Raw genomic sequence first — 20,572 nt, forward strand, 5'->3', positions numbered from 1 at the left:
TGGCTACCTCTGTGTCTGCACTCGGCAGGCAGTCCGTCCATAATTGTATACCACCTAACCGTGTTTTTTTTTTCTTTCTTCTTTATACATACATACTACTACGACATCTCTTTATCAACCAGTCTATATTATTAGCAGCAGACACAGTACAGTACGGTAGTTCATGGCTGTGGCTACCTCTGTGTCTGCACTCGGCAGGCAGTCCGTCCATAATTGTATACCACCTAACCGTGGTTTTTTTTTCTTTCTTCTTTATACATACATAGTTACATAGACATCTCTTTATCAACCAGTCTATATTAGCAGCAGACACAGTACAGTACGGTAGTTCACGGCTGTGGCTACCTCTGTGTCTGCACTCGGCAGGCAGTCCATAATTGTATACTAGTATCCATCTCCATTGTTTACCTGAGGTGCCTTTTAGTTGTGCCTATTAAAATATGGAGAACAAAAATGTTGAGGTTCCAAAATTAGGGAAAGATCAAGATCCACTTCCACCTCGTGCTGAAGCTGCTGCCACTAGTCATGGCCGAGACGATGAAATGCCAGCAACGTCGTCTGCCAAGGCCGATGGCCAATGTCATAGTACAGAGCATGTCAAATCCAAAACACCAAATATCAGTAAAAAAAGGACTCCAAAACCTAAAATAAAATTGTCGGAGGAGAAGCGTAAACTTGCCAATATGCCATTTACGACACGGAGTGGCAAGGAACGGCTGAGGCCCTGGCCTATGTTCATGGCTAGTGGTTCAGCTTCACATGAGGAAGGAAGCACTCAGCCTCTCGCTAGAAAACTGAAAAGACTCAAGCTGGCAAAAGCACCGCAAAGAACTGTGCGTTCTTCGAAATCCCAAATCCACAAGGAGAGTCCAATTGTGTCGGTTGCGATGCCTGACCTTCCCAACACTGGACGTGAAGAGCATGCGCCTTCCACCATTTGCACGCCCCCTGCAAGTGCTGGAAGGAGCACCCGCAGTCCAGTTCCTGATAGTCAGATTGAAGATGTCAGTGTTGAAGTACACCAGGATGAGGAGGATATGGGTGTTGCTGGCGCTGGGGAGGAAATTGACCAGGAGGATTCTGATGGTGAGGTGGTTTGTTTAAGTCAGGCACCCGGGGAGACACCTGTTGTCCGTGGGAGGAATATGGCCGTTGACATGCCTGGTGAAAATACCAAAAAAATCAGCTCTTCAGTGTGGAGGTATTTCAACAGAAAAGCGGACAACAGGTGTCAAGCCGTGTGTTGCCTTTGTCAAGCTGTAATAAGTAGGGGTAAGGACGTTAACCACCTCGGAACATCCTCCCTTATACGTCACCTGCAGCGCATTCATAATAAGTCAGTGACAAGTTCAAAAACTTTGGGCGACAGCGGAAGCAGTCCACTGACCAGTAAATCCCTTCCTCTTGTAACCAAGCTCACGCAAACCACCCCACCAACTCCCTCAGTGTCAATTTCCTCCTTCCCCAGGAATGCCAATAGTCCTGCAGGCCATGTCACTGGCAATTCTGACGAGTCCTCTCCTGCCTGGGATTCCTCCGATGCATCCTTGCGTGTAACGCCTACTGCTGCTGGCGCTGCTGTTGTTGCTGCTGGGAGTCGATGGTCATCCCAGAGGGGAAGTCGTAAGCCCACTTGTACTACTTCCAGTAAGCAATTGACTGTCCAACAGTCCTTTGCGAGGAAGATGAAATATCACAGCAGTCATCCTGCTGCAAAGCGGATAACTGAGGCCTTGACAACTATGTTGGTGTTAGACGTGCGTCCGGTATCCGCCGTTAGTTCACAGGGAACTAGACAATTTATTGAGGCAGTGTGCCCCCGTTACCAAATACCATCTAGGTTCCACTTCTCTAGGCAGGCGATACCGAGAATGTACACGGACGTCAGAAAAAGACTCACCAGTGTCCTAAAAAATGCAGTTGTACCCAATGTCCACTTAACCACGGACATGTGGACAAGTGGAGCAGGGCAGGGTCAGGACTATATGACTGTGACAGCCCACTGGGTAGATGTATGGACTCCCGCCGCAAGAACAGCAGCGGCGGCACCAGTAGCAGCATCTCGCAAACGCCAACTCTTTCCTAGGCAGGCTACGCTTTGTATCACCGCTTTCCAGAATACGCACACAGCTGAAAACCTCTTACGGCAACTGAGGAAGATCATCGCGGAATGGCTTACCCCAATTGGACTCTCCTGTGGATTTGTGGCATCGGACAACGCCAGCAATATTGTGTGTGCATTAAATATGGGCAAATTCCAGCACGTCCCATGTTTTGCACATACCTTGAATTTGGTGGTGCAGAATTTTTTAAAAAACGACAGGGGCGTGCAAGAAATGCTGTCGGTGGCCAGAAGAATTGCGGGACACTTTCGGCGTACAGGCACCACGTACAGAAGACTGGAGCACCACCAAAAACTACTGAACCTGCCCTGCCATCATCTGAAGCAAGAAGTGGTAACAAGGTGGAATTCAACCCTCTATATGCTTCAGAGGTTGGAGGAGCAGCAAAAGGCCATTCAAGCCTATACAATTGAGCACGATATAGTAGGTGGAATGCACCTGTCTCAAGCGCAGTGGAGAATGATTTCAACGTTGTGCAAGGTTCTGATGCCCTTTGAACTTGCCACACGTGAAGTCAGTTCAGACACTGCCAGCCTGAGTCAGGTCATTCCCCTCATCAGGCTTTTGCATAAGAAGCTGGAGACATTGAAGGAGGAGCTAACACGGAGCGATTCCGCTAGGCATGTGGGACTTGTGGATGGAGCCCTTAATTCGCTTAACAAGGATTCACGGGTGGTCAATCTGTTGAAATCAGAGCACTACATTTTGGCCACCGTGCTCGATCCTAGATTTAAAGCCTACCTTGGATCTCTCTTTCCGGCAGACACAAGTCTGCTGGGGTTGAAAGACCTGCTGGTGACAAAATTGTCAAGTCAAGCGGAACGCGACCTGTCAACATCTCCTCCTTCACATTCTCCCGCAACTGGGGGTGCGAGGAAAAGGCTCAGAATTCCGAGCCCACCCGCTGGCGGTGATGCAGGGCAGTCTGGAGCGACTGCTGATGCTGACATCTGGTCCGGACTGAAGGACCTGACAACGATTACGGACATGTCGTCTACTGTCACTGCATATGATTCTCTCAACATTGATAGAATGGTGGAGGATTATATGAGTGACCGCATCCAAGTAGGCACGTCACACAGTCCGTACTTATACTGGCAGGAAAAAGAGGCAATTTGGAGGCCCTTGCACAAACTGGCTTTAATCTACCTAAGTTGCCCTCCCACAAGTGTGTACTCCGAAAGAGCGTTTAGTGCCGCCGCTCACCTTGTCAGCAATCGGCGTACGAGGTTACATCCATAAAATGTGGAGAAGATGATGTTCATTAAAATGAATTATAATCAATTCCTCCGCGGAGACATTGACCAGCAGCAATTGCCTCCACAAAGTACACAGGGAGCTGAGATGGTGGATTCCAGTGGGGACGAATTGATAATCTGTGAGGAGGGGGATGTACACGGTGATATATCGGAGGGTGATGATGAGGTGGACATCTTGCCTCTGTAGAGCCAGTTTGTGCAAGGAGAGATTAATTGCTTCTTTTTTGGGGGGGGTCCAAACCAACCCGTCATATCAGTCACAGTCGTGTGGCAGACCCTGTCACTGAAATGATGGGTTGGTTAAAGTGTGCATGTCCTGTTTTGTTTATACAACATAAGGGTGGGTGGGAGGGCCCAAGGACAATTCCATCTTGCACCTCTTTTTTCTTTTCTTTTTCTTTGCATCATGTGCTGATTGGGGAGGGTTTTTTGGAAGGGACATCCTGCGTGACACTGCAGTGCCACTCCTAAATGGGCCCGGTGTTTGTGTCGGCCACTAGGGTCGCTAATCTTACTCACACAGTCAGCTACCTCATTGCGCCTCTTTTTTTCTTTGCGTCATGTGCTGTTTGGGGAGGGTTTTTTGGAAGGGACATCCTGCGTGACACTGCAGTGCCACTCCTAGATGGGCCCGGTGTTTGTGTCGGCCACTAGGGTCGCTAATCTTACTCACACAGCTACCTCATTGCGCCTCTTTTTTTCTTTGCGTCATGTGCTGTTTGGGGAGGGTTTTTTGGAAGGGACATCCTGCGTGACACTGCAGTGCCACTCCTAGATGGGCCCGGTGTTTGTGTCGGCCACTAGGGTCGCTTATCTTACTCACACAGCGACCTCGGTGCAAATTTTAGGACTAAAAATAATATTGTGAGGTGTGAGGTATTCAGAATAGACTGAAAATGAGTGTAAATTATGGTTTTTGAGGTTAATAATACTTTGGGATCAAAATGACCCCCAAATTCTATGATTTAAGCTGTTTTTTAGTGTTTTTTGAAAAAAACACCCGAATCCAAAACACACCCGAATCCGACAAAAAAAATTCGGTGAGGTTTTGCCAAAACGCGTTCGAACCCAAAACACGGCCGCGGAACCGAACCCAAAACCAAAACACAAAACCCGAAAAATTTCAGGCGCTCATCTCTATTAATCACAATGCAATACTGTAATTATTACAAAAAAAACAATATAAAAATGAACTGTATTTTAAATATACATAGTGATCAAATGTTTAAAATTGAAATTGAATATAAAATAGTACCTTTCCAATATATTGTGGTTCAGATCCCATGTATTCTTCAAGCACAAAGAACTGATTCCATACCCAACCACGTTTAACTCTCTGTGCTGCTGATCTCCTTCCCAGCATTGTGATGATAACATTTTCTTTTTGCTTGAAAGCTGAAGTTTGTGGTGGCTGCTGTGAATGCAGTGGTGTTAACAGACCTCCATCAAAAAGGAACCAAAGAAGCAACGATAAGCAGTTCCTTGTAAGCATTGGAAAAGACGTCCCTTCAGCCTGGTAGCTAAAACACCAGCACTTGTTGCGATGCTGTAGAATCCAGTTTGAAATGTATTTTCTCCCCACCATACAACTAGTACTGTTGCAAACTTGATGGTACAAAGTATTGTTTCCGCTGATATGATTGTTATCACACTGATGTTACCCAATGAATTCCTGCAATTACACACATAAGTCAAGTGTTATACTATATAATTCTTAAACGTGTACAAAAATATACAGTAGCAATACAGATTGTTTTCAAGTAGTATACCTTATCGATAATAGTGGCTGTAAGTAAGTCATTAAGCTTGCACGAGCAGGGCCTTCTTTCCTCATGTGCCTTTCCCTTTCTTACTTACACTATTTTATACTCCTTACTCCCTTTGATGGCACCTAATGCCTGGTTTTCCATACCTGTACTATATTGTCCTGTACTGTAAGGGCTGTTTTCTTGTTTGCTCATTTGATTATGTACTGTGTAATGGGCGCTGCGGATACCTTGTGGTGCCATATAAATAAAGGATAATAATAATAATAATAATAATAATAATAACTAATCAGCAAATATAAATAAATCATTGAAGGTGATATATAACAGAAAGATATATATTATTGAAATAACTAAGCTCATTTCTAAATATGGTACAAGCCCACCCTAGCAATGATCAATCAATTAAACCGTATATTTAAAAAAAAATAACAATGTGCCCTATATAAAATGCTTGCAGCAAGTACAGAGTGAATGTTTGCTCAAATATCCTGTTTTAGGATAAAAAAATGTTATACTGTAGCTCTACTTTATTACGGACAATAAGTGGACATACCGGGCTTGATTCAGGCATGTCGCAAAGTACTGATGGCCGCTACTTTGCACATGAACCAGACCCATGCATCAAAATAAATGCAAAACATAAAATATTGCCAATGTGTCACATCTTAAGTATTTTCAAGTAAGGTATTTAAGAAAAGAAAGGAAAGAGGGAAGAAATCACATAGAAATAAAGGGTTTTGAGAGTATTTGAGTATGTTATTTGAATATTACACACTGACTGTGAAAGGTAAATCCAATCTGAATTCCAATTTCCATGCAGAAAGTCTGCATAATATAGTACATCATCAAATTGAGACAACATTAACATAAAGCAAAAAATCTATGGAGTAGAAAGAGATGACAAAATATACTTAGACTGGTATTTTGAATCCACTGATGGACTGTATTCCAGTACAATTGTTGCTAACATTATAAATAAAGGACATATGTTATGTTGTACAGTATTGCTACACTGAGTTATCTCTTCAAAGAAAGCTTCAACAGATACACACAGCCATAGGAAGGGTACTTCATCAACAGTTTTAGGCATTTTGCACAGTCTGAGGAAAGACAATCCAGGTGTCTCCTTTTTAAAGACAAGGAAACTTGGTAAAAGATTTTGTATGGTTATATACTGTATTGCTAGATGTTTGATGTAAATTACTTTAGTGTACTGTAAGTTGAAGGGTGTTGAGTCCCACAAACACAATTTCTAAGTTTCCTAAAATGAACAAGTTCACAGTCTATATCTTTTTTAATTTTTTAATAAATAAATAATTGCATAGAATCATTTTGTATGACTATCTAAGATGTTAACATTTCATATTGACTCACAGTACGAAAGACAGTCTGCAAATAGCAAGCTGATTAAATGTGTTGAAATCTGCGATGGTATAGAAAAACTGCATTTTATGACAATCTATTACATGAGAGGTATGACAAGCATTTAGAGGACATCCAGATTGGTGAGTCCCAGATAAGCTCACCGAGAAATGCACAAGTTTGCTTTAGCAATTCCAAGTGTCACACTGCAGAGAGAAACAAAGGATATGTGTGATGTAGGTTTTTTTTGTGCTCTCTTTGATAGTTTCTAAAATCTGCAAGAGGTAATAACTAGAAAAATGCAAACTGTATGGTCTTTGACTTGAGTTAAGAACACATGAAGCATGTAGTTGATGTATAGGGTCATGTAGAATTGGCAAAATAGGACAATGGGGTTATTCAGAGTTGTTAGCAAACCAAAAAAATGAGCAAGTGGGCAAAACCAAGTTGCAGATGCAACATGTGCAGAGAGATTTAGATTTGGGTGGGTTATATTGTTTCTGTGCATGGTAGATACTGGATGCTTTAATTTTACACTGCAATTTAGATATCAGTTTGAACACACCACACCCAAATCTAACTCTCAATGTACATAATATCTGCCCCACCTGCAGTGCAACATGGTGTTGCCCAATTGCTAACTTTTTAGGTTTGCTAACAACTCTGAATAACCCACAGTATCTGTTTAATTTTTTGTCACATTTTAATCCACTCATTGCACATTGGAGCTGGCAGGCAATGTTCAGTAATGAAAAAAATGGCAGGTTAACTGTACACTTCTCTGTGCTGATTGTTAGTATTTTATTTTAACTATCTTAATTTTATTTATTTTTTCCTATTCAACATGATCAAGGAGATTACAGTAATGTCTTGCCACAGATGTCAGTCTTTTTTTACTTGCTGGAGAGTCCCAGATACTGTACAGTAGATCAAACATTTTTAGGCTCAGCAAAGTTAAGGTGTGTACACACGGTGAGATCCTTACTATGCCCGATTTTGACTATGCGATTTCCCTTGAACTCTCCGAGAGCCCTGATAGCACAGATAGCACAGATTTTGACTATCTGTACTTTCAATTTTGTCTATGTATGATTTTGACTAAGTGCCAATTTTGACTATACTATGTACTAGATAGTACACTAGATAGTCAAGATTGACTTGCCTGCAGTCTATATAGCCTTGCGACACTGAACCCAAGGGAGCGCGCATCGGGATTGAATCGTATCGCAAGCTGCCTAATACCTTGAGATGTGCACTAACTTTCCTTAAGATTTTGAGTATACAGTCAAAATCTTACAGATTTATTTCACCATGTGTACACACCTTAAGTCCCATTCTTGACCAATCTAATATTGCCAGAGATTCAGACTAATCAAACTTTATTGTAAGCCCTAAACAAAAAATCTGTTGATTGTATAATTGCTAATCATAACTATCCATTTTGGGATTGAAATTGAACAAGAGGAGTTCATCCACAACAGCTGCAAGTGTGAGTGCTCTGCCTTAAACATTTGTGCCATGTAAAACTGTTAAAATTGTCAAGTAGCAAATTAAGGACTCTGGTGTTAAACTGAAAAGCAAGCTGTTGCTATCTTATTTGACAGAGAGAACCTAGTTTTCTTTTCCTGAATCGTTTATCTTACAAGTAGATTGCTATCTATGTACAGGATAACTAGGGTTGATGGTGCTCAAGGCAACAACAGAAGTGTAATCTGTTAAAATTTTTATTTATATTCTATCTAAATTCTTATATTGAGGCACATACTAAACACACACTGGAAACACAAATTAGGGAAACTGTTGATAAAGGGAAATCATCAATATGACAGCAATGAATACTATATACACAGACTGTCATGGAATGAACTTTGACAAAATCTGACACAACTAAATAGTGCTAATTATAACATTACAAGAATATACCTTACATTAGCACTCATTCCCAAAGCCTTGCAGTACACCCTTCAATACTCCCAGAACATTCATCCTTGCATCTTCTTACCTGTACTTTCCCATTCTTCCTTTTGTTGAGACTCAAAACAACACTATGTACTTCAAACTTCCAATATCTCCCTTCCAAGAAAACTCTCATATGTTGCTGTTGCTCCTCTGTACAGCAATACTATTAAATACTGTATACTGTACCCATGGCTGTAACTAGTTGTGTGCCAGTCATGGGCATAGCTAGCACTTTGTGGGCCCCATAGCAATATTTTGAAGGGGCCCCCATCCCAATGCTTCTAGAGAGACACTTCTCTGCAGCAGTTGTTCATTTTATGCCCTATAATAGTGCCCTAGTTCATTTTCTGAACCATAGTAGAGCCTTATTTAATGTTATGCCCCATAGTAGTGTCCTAGTTTCTTTTATGAATTGCAGTAGTGCTTAAGTTCACTCTATGTCACATTTCAGAGCTGCCAATACTCATTATGCCGCACAGTACCCCAATTCACATTATGATATATAGCGCTCCCCATTCATAATGTGCCTCATTACAGTACCCCGGTTCATATTATATAACATTAAAATGCCCTCCAGTTAATTTTTGTACCACACTACAATGAGCAGGTTCAGGGGCTTACCTAGATATATTGCAGGCCCCAAGGATAAAGTTTGAATGGACCCCTACGTACCACCAAATGGTGAAAAATGTATAAAACACATGTAACTTTGACAGGGAAGGTGGGCCCCTCTCAGCTCTGGTCGCCATAGCAGCTGCACTGCCTGCACCTATGGTAGCTATGCCAGTGGTGCATTGCATACAGCACATCTGCACTGTGGGCAGATCCACTGGCTCACACATAGGGCTGCACTGCACAAGTATGCAGTGCCTGCAATCTTGTTAGCACATCACATAAATTGGTAGCCTATCGGCTGCATGGTACACACGCTCTGTCTGTGTTGGCTCCTCCCCCTCCTACTTTATTGTCCCCGTGAAGTGACCTGATGGCTGCTGCAAGCCTGAGAGTGAGTTTGAACACACGCCTCCACCTCCAGTGGCTGTTTGCGGTGCGGCTGCTGTTCATATGAGTACATCTCTCTTGCCTCCAGACAGCAACTGGCAGGACTGGTAAGTAGCACTAATGTCCCTGGACTTGGTATAGCGGGAGCTGCATCTGATTTATAAAAGTCCCCCCAAAGAATCTCCCGTCCCAACGCCTATGCCATGCGTATATTATAAATGGTATCCAGTCTTTAAGTCGACAGTCATTAGGTAGACCACTATTGGACAACATGCATTAGGATGACATGGTCCATAGGTCGACATGGTCACTAGGTTGACATGGAAAAAGGTCGACATAAGTTTAAAAAAATATATTTTTCATACTTAACGATCCATGTGGACTACGATTGGGAATAGTAACTTGTGCCGAACACAGTGGTAGCGGTGGGAGGCAGGCACCTTGCCCGAAGCATGGCATGCGAAGTGAGCCATGCAAGGGGACACAGTGCACTAATTGGGGTTCCCGGTCCCTCTACGAAGAAAACGATACCAACATTTTTTTTAAATCCTCATGTCGACATTTCTCCATGTCAACCTCGTTTTTGTCGACCTAATGGCCATGTCGACCTATTTCAGGTATCAACCTAGCCACCGTCGACCAATGGTGGTCGACCAAATGACTGTCGTCCTAAGTGTGGTCAACCCTATGATCCACACCCATTATAAATATGCAGTCATGTCCATGTACATATAAAAATGCAGTCACATCAAATATGCAGTTTACTTCCGCCCCCTTTCCTCTGGGATTTTATCCTGCAAGGCTGATGAAGGATGATCCTGACTTTGAATATGCCCAGCAGCAGTGTCCACATACATACTTACTTCCTAAGGGCCTAATTCTGAGTTGATCGCAGCAGCAAATTTGTTAGCAGCTGTGCAAAATTATGTGCACTGCAGGGGGGCAGATGTAACATGTGCAGAGACAGTTAGATTTGGGTGGGGTGTGTTCAAACTGAAATCTAAATTGCAGTGTAAAAATAAAGCAGCCAGTATTTACCCTGCACAGAAACAAAATAACCCACCCAAATCTGCTTAAGTTGATGATGCCTTTTGTTGACCTCTTCTGTCCTTTTTTTATTTTTTTCCTTCCATTTGTTCTTGAGTCCTCCCTGCTTTCCCCGCTGGCACTTGAATCCCGTCTTCCTCTATTCCTTTTGACTTTTCCTTTCTTGTGTTCTGTCATTACTTTTGGTATTGCTGCGGGATCTCTTCTCGTTTGGCTGTTGTAAACCAAGTCTAAAAAAGTGTCCAAAAAATCATCAGCGTCATCCTCTGCATCTTCTTTTTCTTCCTCCAGAACTCTTCTTGAGATCTCAGATGGTATCACCCCCAATGTTCTCTCATTAAGGTGTTTAAGTAATTTCTTAGTGGTAATACCTAGGTCCACTTCTTGGTCCTTTTTCCCTTGTTCGAAGCTAAGATCGGCTTTGACAGTTGGAACGCAAAAATCCAGAAGTATCTGACAGATGGAATGCAGGAAGACCTTATAACGGAGAGAGGAGACCAGGACATCGGACATCCTGACGAAGCCTTCCAGGCGAAACACGTCGATAACCAATTGACTGGATTCCCTGACAGCAACTCTAGACGTCTGCAGCGTGCTGTGAGGAAGTCTGCCGGCAGACATCTCCATCTCCGCCTAAAAGGCTTGCACCATCAGAGGCCTCCGGGACACTCGGGACCCGCTTCGGAGGAGGTAAGAACCTGACCCCTGCCTCACTCCATACGGAACGGTCAAGACTCAAAACGTACGGGGATAGCACCCGTGGGTCTTGTCTAATCTTGCCGCTGAGGATCTTCTTTGATTCTATACATTATGCATTAACAGACAATTCCAAATCTTTTGGATCATAGCACAGAGTGCACACATGGACTAAACCCTTCTCATTGGGATATATAAAGACTGTTTAATACATTACTGCAGACAGAGTAAGACGCATTCAGCGCTTCATTCTGCACATTATATGTTATATGTTGTGTAAGTCTTTGTATTGTCCACTTAGTATATCGGTACTAGGCGACACCTTATTTAATATACCAAAGAAATTCTTTTTAGAGTAGCTCCTCCCTTGTAAATATATGGAGGATATAGATATCTGGTACAATTTTCTCCATTTATCTAGGCAAATGCCAGTAAGGTTTTTTCAATATATTAAAAAATAAACCCTTTCTTTTGCACTATTTAGTCTCTTGATTCTTTCCTATTTTGGGTTAAGCGCAGGGAGCAATTTTTTCTTGTGCCCCACAGTACCTCATACACTGTCTCCTCTAGTGCCCACACACACACACTGTGATTTCCTACATGCGCACTGTGCACCGCAGTGCCCACACACGCACTGTGTCCTGCAGTGCCCACATACACTGTGTCCTGCAGTGGCCACACACACAAACTGTGCCCCGCAGTGCCCACACATGCACTGTGCCCCCAGTGCCCACATATGCACATCATTCCAAAGTATACACATACACACTGTGTTCAGCACCAGTACCCAAATACAGAGCCGGCCATAGGCATAGGCAAACTAGGCAATTGCCTAGGGCATTTGATATGCCTAGGGGCATCATCAGCTTCTGCTGATTAAAATGATATGCGGCATGCCTATATTCAGTTTAATCAGCAGAAGCTGCTTGTGCATCCTAGCCACATAGCAATGCAAATAAGATGCATTTTCATTAAAAAAAGGTGCCCAACGTTAACATTGATGCAAGATTTGTGAGGACACATCTGTATCCAAGCAGAGGCAGAGGTCACAGTGTTAGTGGAAGTGGGAGTGCTGTGTAAATGTGAGTGGGTTGGTTGTGCAGTAGTGTTCGGTATATGTGTAAGGAGCATTATGTGTGTCATGTAAAAATGCATTAATAATGTGCAACATATGTGTAAAGGGCCACTATGTGTGTCATTATGTGTATACGGGCATTAATAATGTGCAGCATATGTGTAACAGGGTACTACTGTATGTGTGTCATTATATGTATAGGGGCATTAATAATGTGCAGCAAATGTGTAGGGGGCACTATGTGTGTCATTATGTGTATAAGGGCATTAATAATGTGAGGCATATGTGCAAGGGACATTATGTGTAAAAGGGCATTAATAAAGGTTGTCAAAATGTGTAAGGTGCATTATGTTTATAAGGACATTAATGTGTCTCATATGTGTAAGGGGCATTACTGTGTGGAATTGTGTATAAATGCATGACTAATGTGTGGCATTATGTGTATAAGGTGCTCTACTATGTGGTGTTGCATATAGAAAGGGCACTACTGTGTCGTCTAATGTGAATAAACAGCAATAAAGTGTGGTGTAATGTGAATAAGGAGCAATTCAGTGTGATGTAATGTGAATAAGGGGCTCTACTGTGAGGAGTAACGTTTATAAGGTAAAGTGATACAACTGTGGGATGTAATATGAATTATGGACACTATCGCAAGATAAAATGTGAATAAAGTTGCAGTACTGTGTGGCGTAATTGGAATTGGGGTTACTATTGTCTGGCCATGCCCCTTCCCAGCAAGAAGATGCCCCTTTTTGGGCTGTGCGTCAAATGTGCGAACTGTTCCTATTTAAAATATAGGGGGTACAAGGACTGCTATGGGTGAGGGGTGATGGTGCTGGGAAAGAGGTGCAAGGTCAGAGGTAGAACCAGCGGTGGTGCTAGGGGGCACCAGCCAAAATCTTGCCTAGGGCATCATATTGGTTAGGGCCGGCTCAGCCCAAATACATACTGTGGCCACCTCTTCCAACATACTCGTAAGTACTGTTCCCAGCATTACACAATGGGGGTCATTCCGAGTTGATCGCTTGCTAGCTAGTTTTAGCAGCCGTGCAAACGCTATGCCACCGCCTACTGGAGAGTGTATTTTAGCTTAGCAGAAGTGCGAATGCATGTGCAGCCGAGCTCTGCAAAAACAGTTTGTGCAGTTTCTGAGTAGCTCTGAACCTACTCAGCACTTGCGATCACTTCAGCCTATTTGTGTCTGGATTTGACGTCATACACCCGCCCAGCAAACGCCCAGCCACGCCTGTGCTTTTTCAGACATGCCTGTGTTTTTGCAAACACCCCCTGAAAATTGTTAGTTGACACCCAGAAACGTTCCCTACCTGTCATTCTTGCGGCCGTCAGTGTGATTGAAAACTTTGCTAGAACCTGTGCAAAACAACAAATGCCTTTGTACCCTTACATTGCGTGTGCACATTGCGGTGCATACGCATATGCAGAAATGCCAATTTTTAGCCTAATACCTGCGCTGCGAACGGCAGCTAGCGATCAACTTGGACTGACCCCCAATGCACACAGTGCCCAGCAGTACACACAACCATATCTCTATCTCCCTTACCTCTCTCTCCAACCCCTCTCTCTCTCTCTCTCTCTCTCTCTCTCTCTCTCTTGTGCCATACCTACCTGGAGTAATTTGTAAAATGGGGCTCTACCTGGTGTAATGTGGGACAGGGGCTCTACCTGGCATAATGTTTGACAGGGATTCTACATGGTGTAGTGTGTGTAAGTGACCCTACTGTGCAGCGTAATTTGAATAATGGAGACTATTGTTCAGCATAATATGAATTTGTATTATTTTGTGGCCACGTCCCTTCCCCATGAAGCCATGCCCCTATACTTTTGGTGGGGGCAATGCTGGTTCTTGCACGCAGTGCTAAAATGTCTAGTTACGACACTGACTGCACCTATACATTAATGTATTTTGGGATAAATGTGTTTGTAATAAAAGAGCAGCAGATCATCAGATTTATTTAACCATAAAATGGCACAACCAACATTTAGGAGTAAGGGTACATGCTGCTTTTTGGTCACAACACTGCTATACAATCTGTTTCTTAAAATAATTGTGCTGTCTCCAAGCTTTTTTGATGTACAAGGTGTCATAAATATAATTATCTAGTAAGTAGAGATGAGCAGGTTTGGTTCTCAGGGAACTGAACCCCACCAAACTTCATGCTCCGAGCCTGGATCTGAGTCCGGTTCGGTACTTCCCACCAGACTCGGAAACCAGAATGAGGCAAAATGTCATCATCCCGCTGTCTGATTCTCACAGGTTTTGGATTAAGTATAAACAGCTGCACGTGGCTGCCATTTCACTCCAGACTTGGAGAGTGAGGGAGACAGACCTCTGTCTCTCTGTGGGTGGTTGCATTGGGTGGGGTCAGTAGTGTATGCTCTGTAGGGGGTGCAGTGAAAATAAAAGTACCCTGGCCCTGTATGCTGTAAAAATTCAAGGGAGCTGTTGTTAAAATAAAAGTACACTGTCCCTGTATTCTGTAAACATTTAGGGGTGTTGTTAAAATAAAAGTACACTGGACCTGTTTGCTATAAAAATTCAGGATTGTTAAAATAAAAGTACACTGGTCCTATATGCTGTAAAAATTCAGGGATGCTGCTGTTTAAATAAAAGAACACTGGTCCTGTGTGCTGTAAACATACAGTGGTGCTGTTTTAAAATTAATGTAGAAAGTACATTGGTCCAGTATGCTGTAAAAATACAGGGGTACTGTTATTAAAATAAAAGTACACTGGTCCTGTATGCTATAAAAATACAGGGGTGCTGTAGTTAAAATAAAAGTACACTGGCCCTGTATGTTGTAAACATACAGGGGTGCTGTTTTTAAAATAAAAGTTCACTGGTCCTGTATGCTGTAAACATACAGGGGTGCTGTTTTAAAATAAAAAGAGAAAGAACACTGGTCCTGTATGCTGTAAAAATACAGGGGTGCTGTAGTTAAAATAAAAGTACACTGGCCCTGTATGCTGTAAACATACAGGGTGCTGTTGTTAAAATAAAAGTACACTGGTCCTGTATGCTGTAAAAATACAGAGGTGCTGTTGCTAAAATAAAGGTACACTGGTCCTGTATGCTGTAAAAATTCAGGAGTGTTGTGAAAATACAGGGGTGCTGGCACTGTCCGCAGTTGTGATGTCAAGGAATGACCATCACAACACTGTATGAGAAGAGGAGGCTCCTACCACTATTTGCATATCCTCTGTAAGTGCTGGGAGGAGCACCCACAGTCCAGTTGCTGATATTGAGATTGAAGATGTCACTGTAGAAGTACACCAGGATGAGGAGGATATGGCTGTAACTGGTGGTGAGGATGAAGTTAAAGGTGAGGATTCTGATGGTGATGTGGTTTGTTTGAATAAGGCACCAGTGGAGACAGTTGTTGTCCATGGGATGAAAATGCCCATTGTCATGCCTGGGTAAAATACCAAAAAAGCCACCTCTTTGGTGTGTTATTATTTAGCCACAAATCCGAACAACAGGGGGTTTATTTACAAATATTCATGTTTTAACCGTTTTTAAGGGTGTTTGATCTCGAATGGTATCGGGTTCATTTTACTGCAACTTTTTGAATCCTGATACGGTCATTTACTAAGCTGACGATTTTTCAACATTCGTATTTTCCGATGTCGATGTGATTCGTAATGTCAGGAAGTGTTTTAAGGGAGTGATTAGTAAAACACTGCCTGACAAAACACAAGGAATCCCATCCGGATCATTGAGATCCGTGCAAGGCTTCATTGTGTGCATTGTGAGCAGTGCAAAATGGGTTAAAAACATTTAAAAAAATTGCGTGGGGTCCTCCCTCTTAAGCTTAACCAGCCTCGGGCTCTTTGAGCTGGTCCTGGTTGTAAAAATACAGGGAAAAAACTGACAGGGGTTCCCCCATATTTAAACAACCAGCACCGGGCTCTGTGCCTGGTCCTGGTGGCAAAAATGTGGGGGACAAAAAAATGTAGGGGTCCCCCGCATTTTTTACACCAGCACCGGGCTCCACTAGTCAGAGTGATAATGTCACAGCCGGGGACATTGTTATACTGGTCCCTGCGGCCGTGGCATTACCCCCCCCATTTAGTCACCCCTGGCCGGGGTACCCTGGAGGACCGTGAGGTTAAGTGGGGCCAACCACAAGAGTGACCCACTTAACCTCGCGGTCTACCTCAGACCGCAAAGTTCCCACCATTGGATTTAATGGAGAACCTCTGCGCTACATTGTATCTACAGTGCGCCGCCTGACTGACAGTTCAGGAGCGCACAGCCAATCAGGAGAGTGCCATGATGTGGCACTCACTGATTGGCTGAAGGGACCCTCTTTGACAGGAGCCACGGGGGGTCCTGCCAGACGGGGAAAGGGGTTCCATGTGTAAACATGGGACCCCTTTCAGTGCGTGGATCGGGTTTTTTGTTTTTTTATTTTTACAAGTCCGTGGATTATAATTTATAAGAAGAGGACCGATCTACTCTGGATTCTTTGTAAGTATAATTTTATTTACAGGTACCCCAGGATTCTACTGGACAAGAGGACTGAGTGCTTCATGTCAACATAGGTAAGTATGTATTTATGTAAGTGTGCATGTATGTTGAATAAAATTTTACTTTCAAGGTGTGTGTTTTGTTTTTATTTAGGTATTTTTTTGTAGTAGAACTACAGGTACCAGCGGGCCCATTCCCCCCCCCGCATGCTGCTACTTGTGGTTCTCCAAGTACCAGCTTGTGGGGGCGGCTTGCTGGGACTTGTAGTTCTGCTACAAAAAACAATATTCTATTTTTACACAAAAGGCTAACAGCCTCCCATCCACCACTCATGGATGGGGGAAAGCCTCTGGCTTCACCCCTGGTCCTTGGGTGGCTGGAGGGGGGGACCCCTTGATTTAAAGGATCCCAACTCTTCCAGGGTACCCCGGCCAGGGGTGACTAGTTGGGGATTTAATGCCAGGGACCAATATTAAAGTGTGCCCCAGCTGTGGCATTATCTCCCAGACTAGTGGAGCCCGGTGCTGGTGTAAAAAATACGGGGGACCTCTATGCTTTTTGTCCCCTGTATTTTTGGCACCAGGACCAAGCCCAGAGCCCGGTGCTGGTTGTTTAAATATGGGGGAACCCCTGTCAGTTTTTTCCCTGTATTTTTACAACGAGGACGGACTCAAAGAGCCCGAGGCTGGTTATGCTTCGGAGGGGGTACCCCATGCAATTTTTTTTTTCAATTTTTACAGTAAACAGACCCTTTCCCAAAGATAACCATGCACAGATCTTACTGATCCGTGCATGATTATCCAAACTTGCCTGGAGAAAGCAGGTCTATTTTTTTGCTGCTTTTTTTAATGATTCGCAAAAAAATACACCTGCAATTGAGCATTCAGAGACTAACACCCAAATACAAATGAATAGTAAATTCATATGTTGTATGAACAAACAGCTGCATTTGACTGATGATCTATTCATTCGTATTTCTGAACTTTGCCATTAAAACCATTACGAATAGCCCAAATACTGGCGAGCTTTGTGCTTAGTAAATTCCCGTGTTGCCACTTTGAAAAAAAAACACAAATCGGACAAACTCAGATTTTTTGTAAACATACCCCCAGGTGTAAAGCCATATGTTGCCTCTTTCAATCCATAATAAGCAGGGGTAAAGACCTTAACCACCTAGGAACATCCACCTTTATACGTCACCTGTAGCGCATTCATCATAAGTCATTGTCAAGTTCAGAAACTTTGGGAAATAGCGTAAGCAGTCCACTGACAAGTAAATGATGTGATTTGTGCCTTTATTTGAATATTATTTCTCTGAGGATGTAAACACTGAAGGGGAGGGGGACCTGAATATGAGGACAACATCTTGCCACTGTAGAGCCAGTTTGTGCCAGGAGAGATTAATTGCTTTATTTTTGGTGGGGGCCCAAACAAAGCAATTATTTCAGCCACAATCATGTGGCAGGCCCTGTCGCTGAAATGATTGGTTTATTAAACTGTGCATGTCCTGTTTAAACAATATAAGGGTGGGTGGGAGGTCCCAAGGACAATTCCATTGTGCACTTCTTTTTTTTTCTTTGCATGATGTGCTCTTTGTGGCCTATTTTTTAAAACTGCCATCCTGTCTGCCACTGAAGTGCTACTCATAGATGGGCCAGGTGTTTGTGCCACCCACTTGTGTCGCTTAGCTTAGTCATCCAGCGACCTCAGTGCAACCTTTTGGCCTAAATACAATATTGTGAGGTGTTCAGAATAGACTGGAAATGAGTGGTAATGAACGTTAATGATGTTAATAATTATTATTATTACATTTTATTTATAATGGGCCACAAGTGTTTCACAGCACCGTACAAAGGACAGCACAGGGAGACAAAACTTAACATTACAGTAAATTAATAACAAAAATAGAGTAAAGGTTACAAAGAGCACCACAATTCTCAAAATATAATACAGCTTTTATGTAAGTAGCGAGTGAGTGATCTGCCCTGAGGAGCTTACAATTTATTAGGAATGGGCGACAGACAGATGATATGAGGTAAGGGCAAGCAGGAGATAGCCTGATGGCAGGATGTAAGCAAAGCAGAGATGGTTAAGACATGAGGCAGGGGGCGCACAACTCTACTAGTAAGTCTTTATTATATGTAGGGGGAGATATACTCAGGGGTGGATTTTGTTGCAGTTTGTAAATCATCACACATATTGTAGGTGGTTTTCAGAATTACCTCTTATCTATGTTTAGCTGAGTTAGAGTAAGAGAATGCTACCGAATGGTTGATAAGCTACAATAATAAACACATGACGTCACAAGAAATTAACTTGTTTTGTGTCATAAGCTTCTCATGAGTGGTCCATTTAGTCTATAAAGCAGAGCTTGCCCTAACCAATTAGGTTCCCTATACTGATTATGACTGCTGTCTAATCGTAGCTGAGCTCTGATCACAGTAGCTGCCATAAAATCCAGTAAGCAGTGCAAGTATTTTGTTAGACAAAAGGGCAATATTTTACTGCCTGTCAACCCAAGTGGTTATATGAAATGCTGTGCATGTGAATGCTTGCACTTGTACACTTGCAATATCCAGCATGCAAAAACAGTAAAGGTCTTTCATGGCATACTGTAATTAGAGATGAGCGGGTTCGTTTCACAGAGAACCGAACCCTACCGGACTTTACGCTCTGAGCCTGGATCTGAGTCAGGCTCGGGTTTTCCCGCCTGACTTGGAAACCAGAACGAGGTAAAACGTCATCATCCCGCTATCGGATTCTGGCGGGGTTTGGAATACATATAAGGAGCCGCGCATCGCCGCCATTTTCACTCCGGCATTGGAGAGTGTAGAGAGAGGACGTGTCTCTGTTCTCTCAGTGTCCTCAGTGTCCGTGTCTTGTGCTACATCTGTCCAGTCACAGTGGTTGTGTCCTCTGCTGCCATATGTCCATTACAGCTGTATAATAACAAGTCCCATACAGTGTTGCTGTGTTGTCCTGCATCAGAACAGTGGTAGTGTTCTGTGCATCAGTCAGTCCAGTGACCATTCACAGTGGTGTCCTCTGCTGCCATATGTCCAGTGCTGCTGTATAATAACAAGTCCCATACAGTGTTGCTGTGTTGTCCTGCATCAGACCAGTGGTAGTGTCCTGTGCATCAGTCAGTCCAGTGACCAGTCACAGTGGTGTCCTCTGCTGCCATATGTCCAGTGCTGCTGTATAATTCCAGTGATCCTGTCATATAATTCCAGTGATCCTGCAGTATAATTCCAGTGATCCTGACGTATATGTCAAGTGATCCTGCCATATATGTCCATTGATGCTGCCATATATGTTCAGTGATCCTGCTGTATAATTCCAGTGATCATGACGTATATGTCCAGTGATCCTGCTGTATATGTCCATTGATACTGCCATATATGTCCAGTGATCCTGCCGTATATGTCCAGTGATCCTGCTGTATATGTCCAGTGATCCTGTTGTATATGTCCAGCGTTACTGCCGTATATATGTCCAGCGGTACTGCCATATAAATCCAGTGATCCTGCCATATAATTCCAGTGATCCTGCCGTATAATTCCAGTGGTACTGCCGTATAAGTCCAGTGATACTGCCATATAATTACAGTGGTAATTGCACATAAGTCCAGTGATCCTGCCGTATAATTCCATATAAATCCATATAATTCCGTATAAGTCCAGTCCAGTGGTGCTACCATATAAGTTCAGTGATGCTGTCCTGTGCTGTATATTATTTACAACAAATAAAGTAGTTATTAATATTTAATCCAAATAATTTTAAAAGGGTTT

General features: G+C 43.0%; 1 protein-coding gene across 1 annotated transcript in view; it reads right to left on the reverse strand.

The window, feature by feature from the left end:
- CDH12 (cadherin 12) overlaps window positions 1–20,572 on the reverse strand; it is a 1,390,824-nt gene that overhangs the window by 425,963 nt on the left and 944,289 nt on the right. Inside the window, exon 4 of the mRNA XM_063922964.1 lies at window positions 4,638–5,054. Within this exon, the coding sequence (XP_063779034.1) occupies window positions 4,638–4,967 (330 nt within the window). The 5' untranslated portion in view covers window positions 4,968–5,054. The remainder of the gene's footprint in view (window positions 1–4,637; window positions 5,055–20,572) is intronic.

This window comes from Pseudophryne corroboree, chromosome 5 (assembly GCF_028390025.1).
Source record: "Pseudophryne corroboree isolate aPseCor3 chromosome 5, aPseCor3.hap2, whole genome shotgun sequence".
NCBI classification, from domain to species: domain Eukaryota; kingdom Metazoa; phylum Chordata; class Amphibia; order Anura; family Myobatrachidae; genus Pseudophryne; species Pseudophryne corroboree.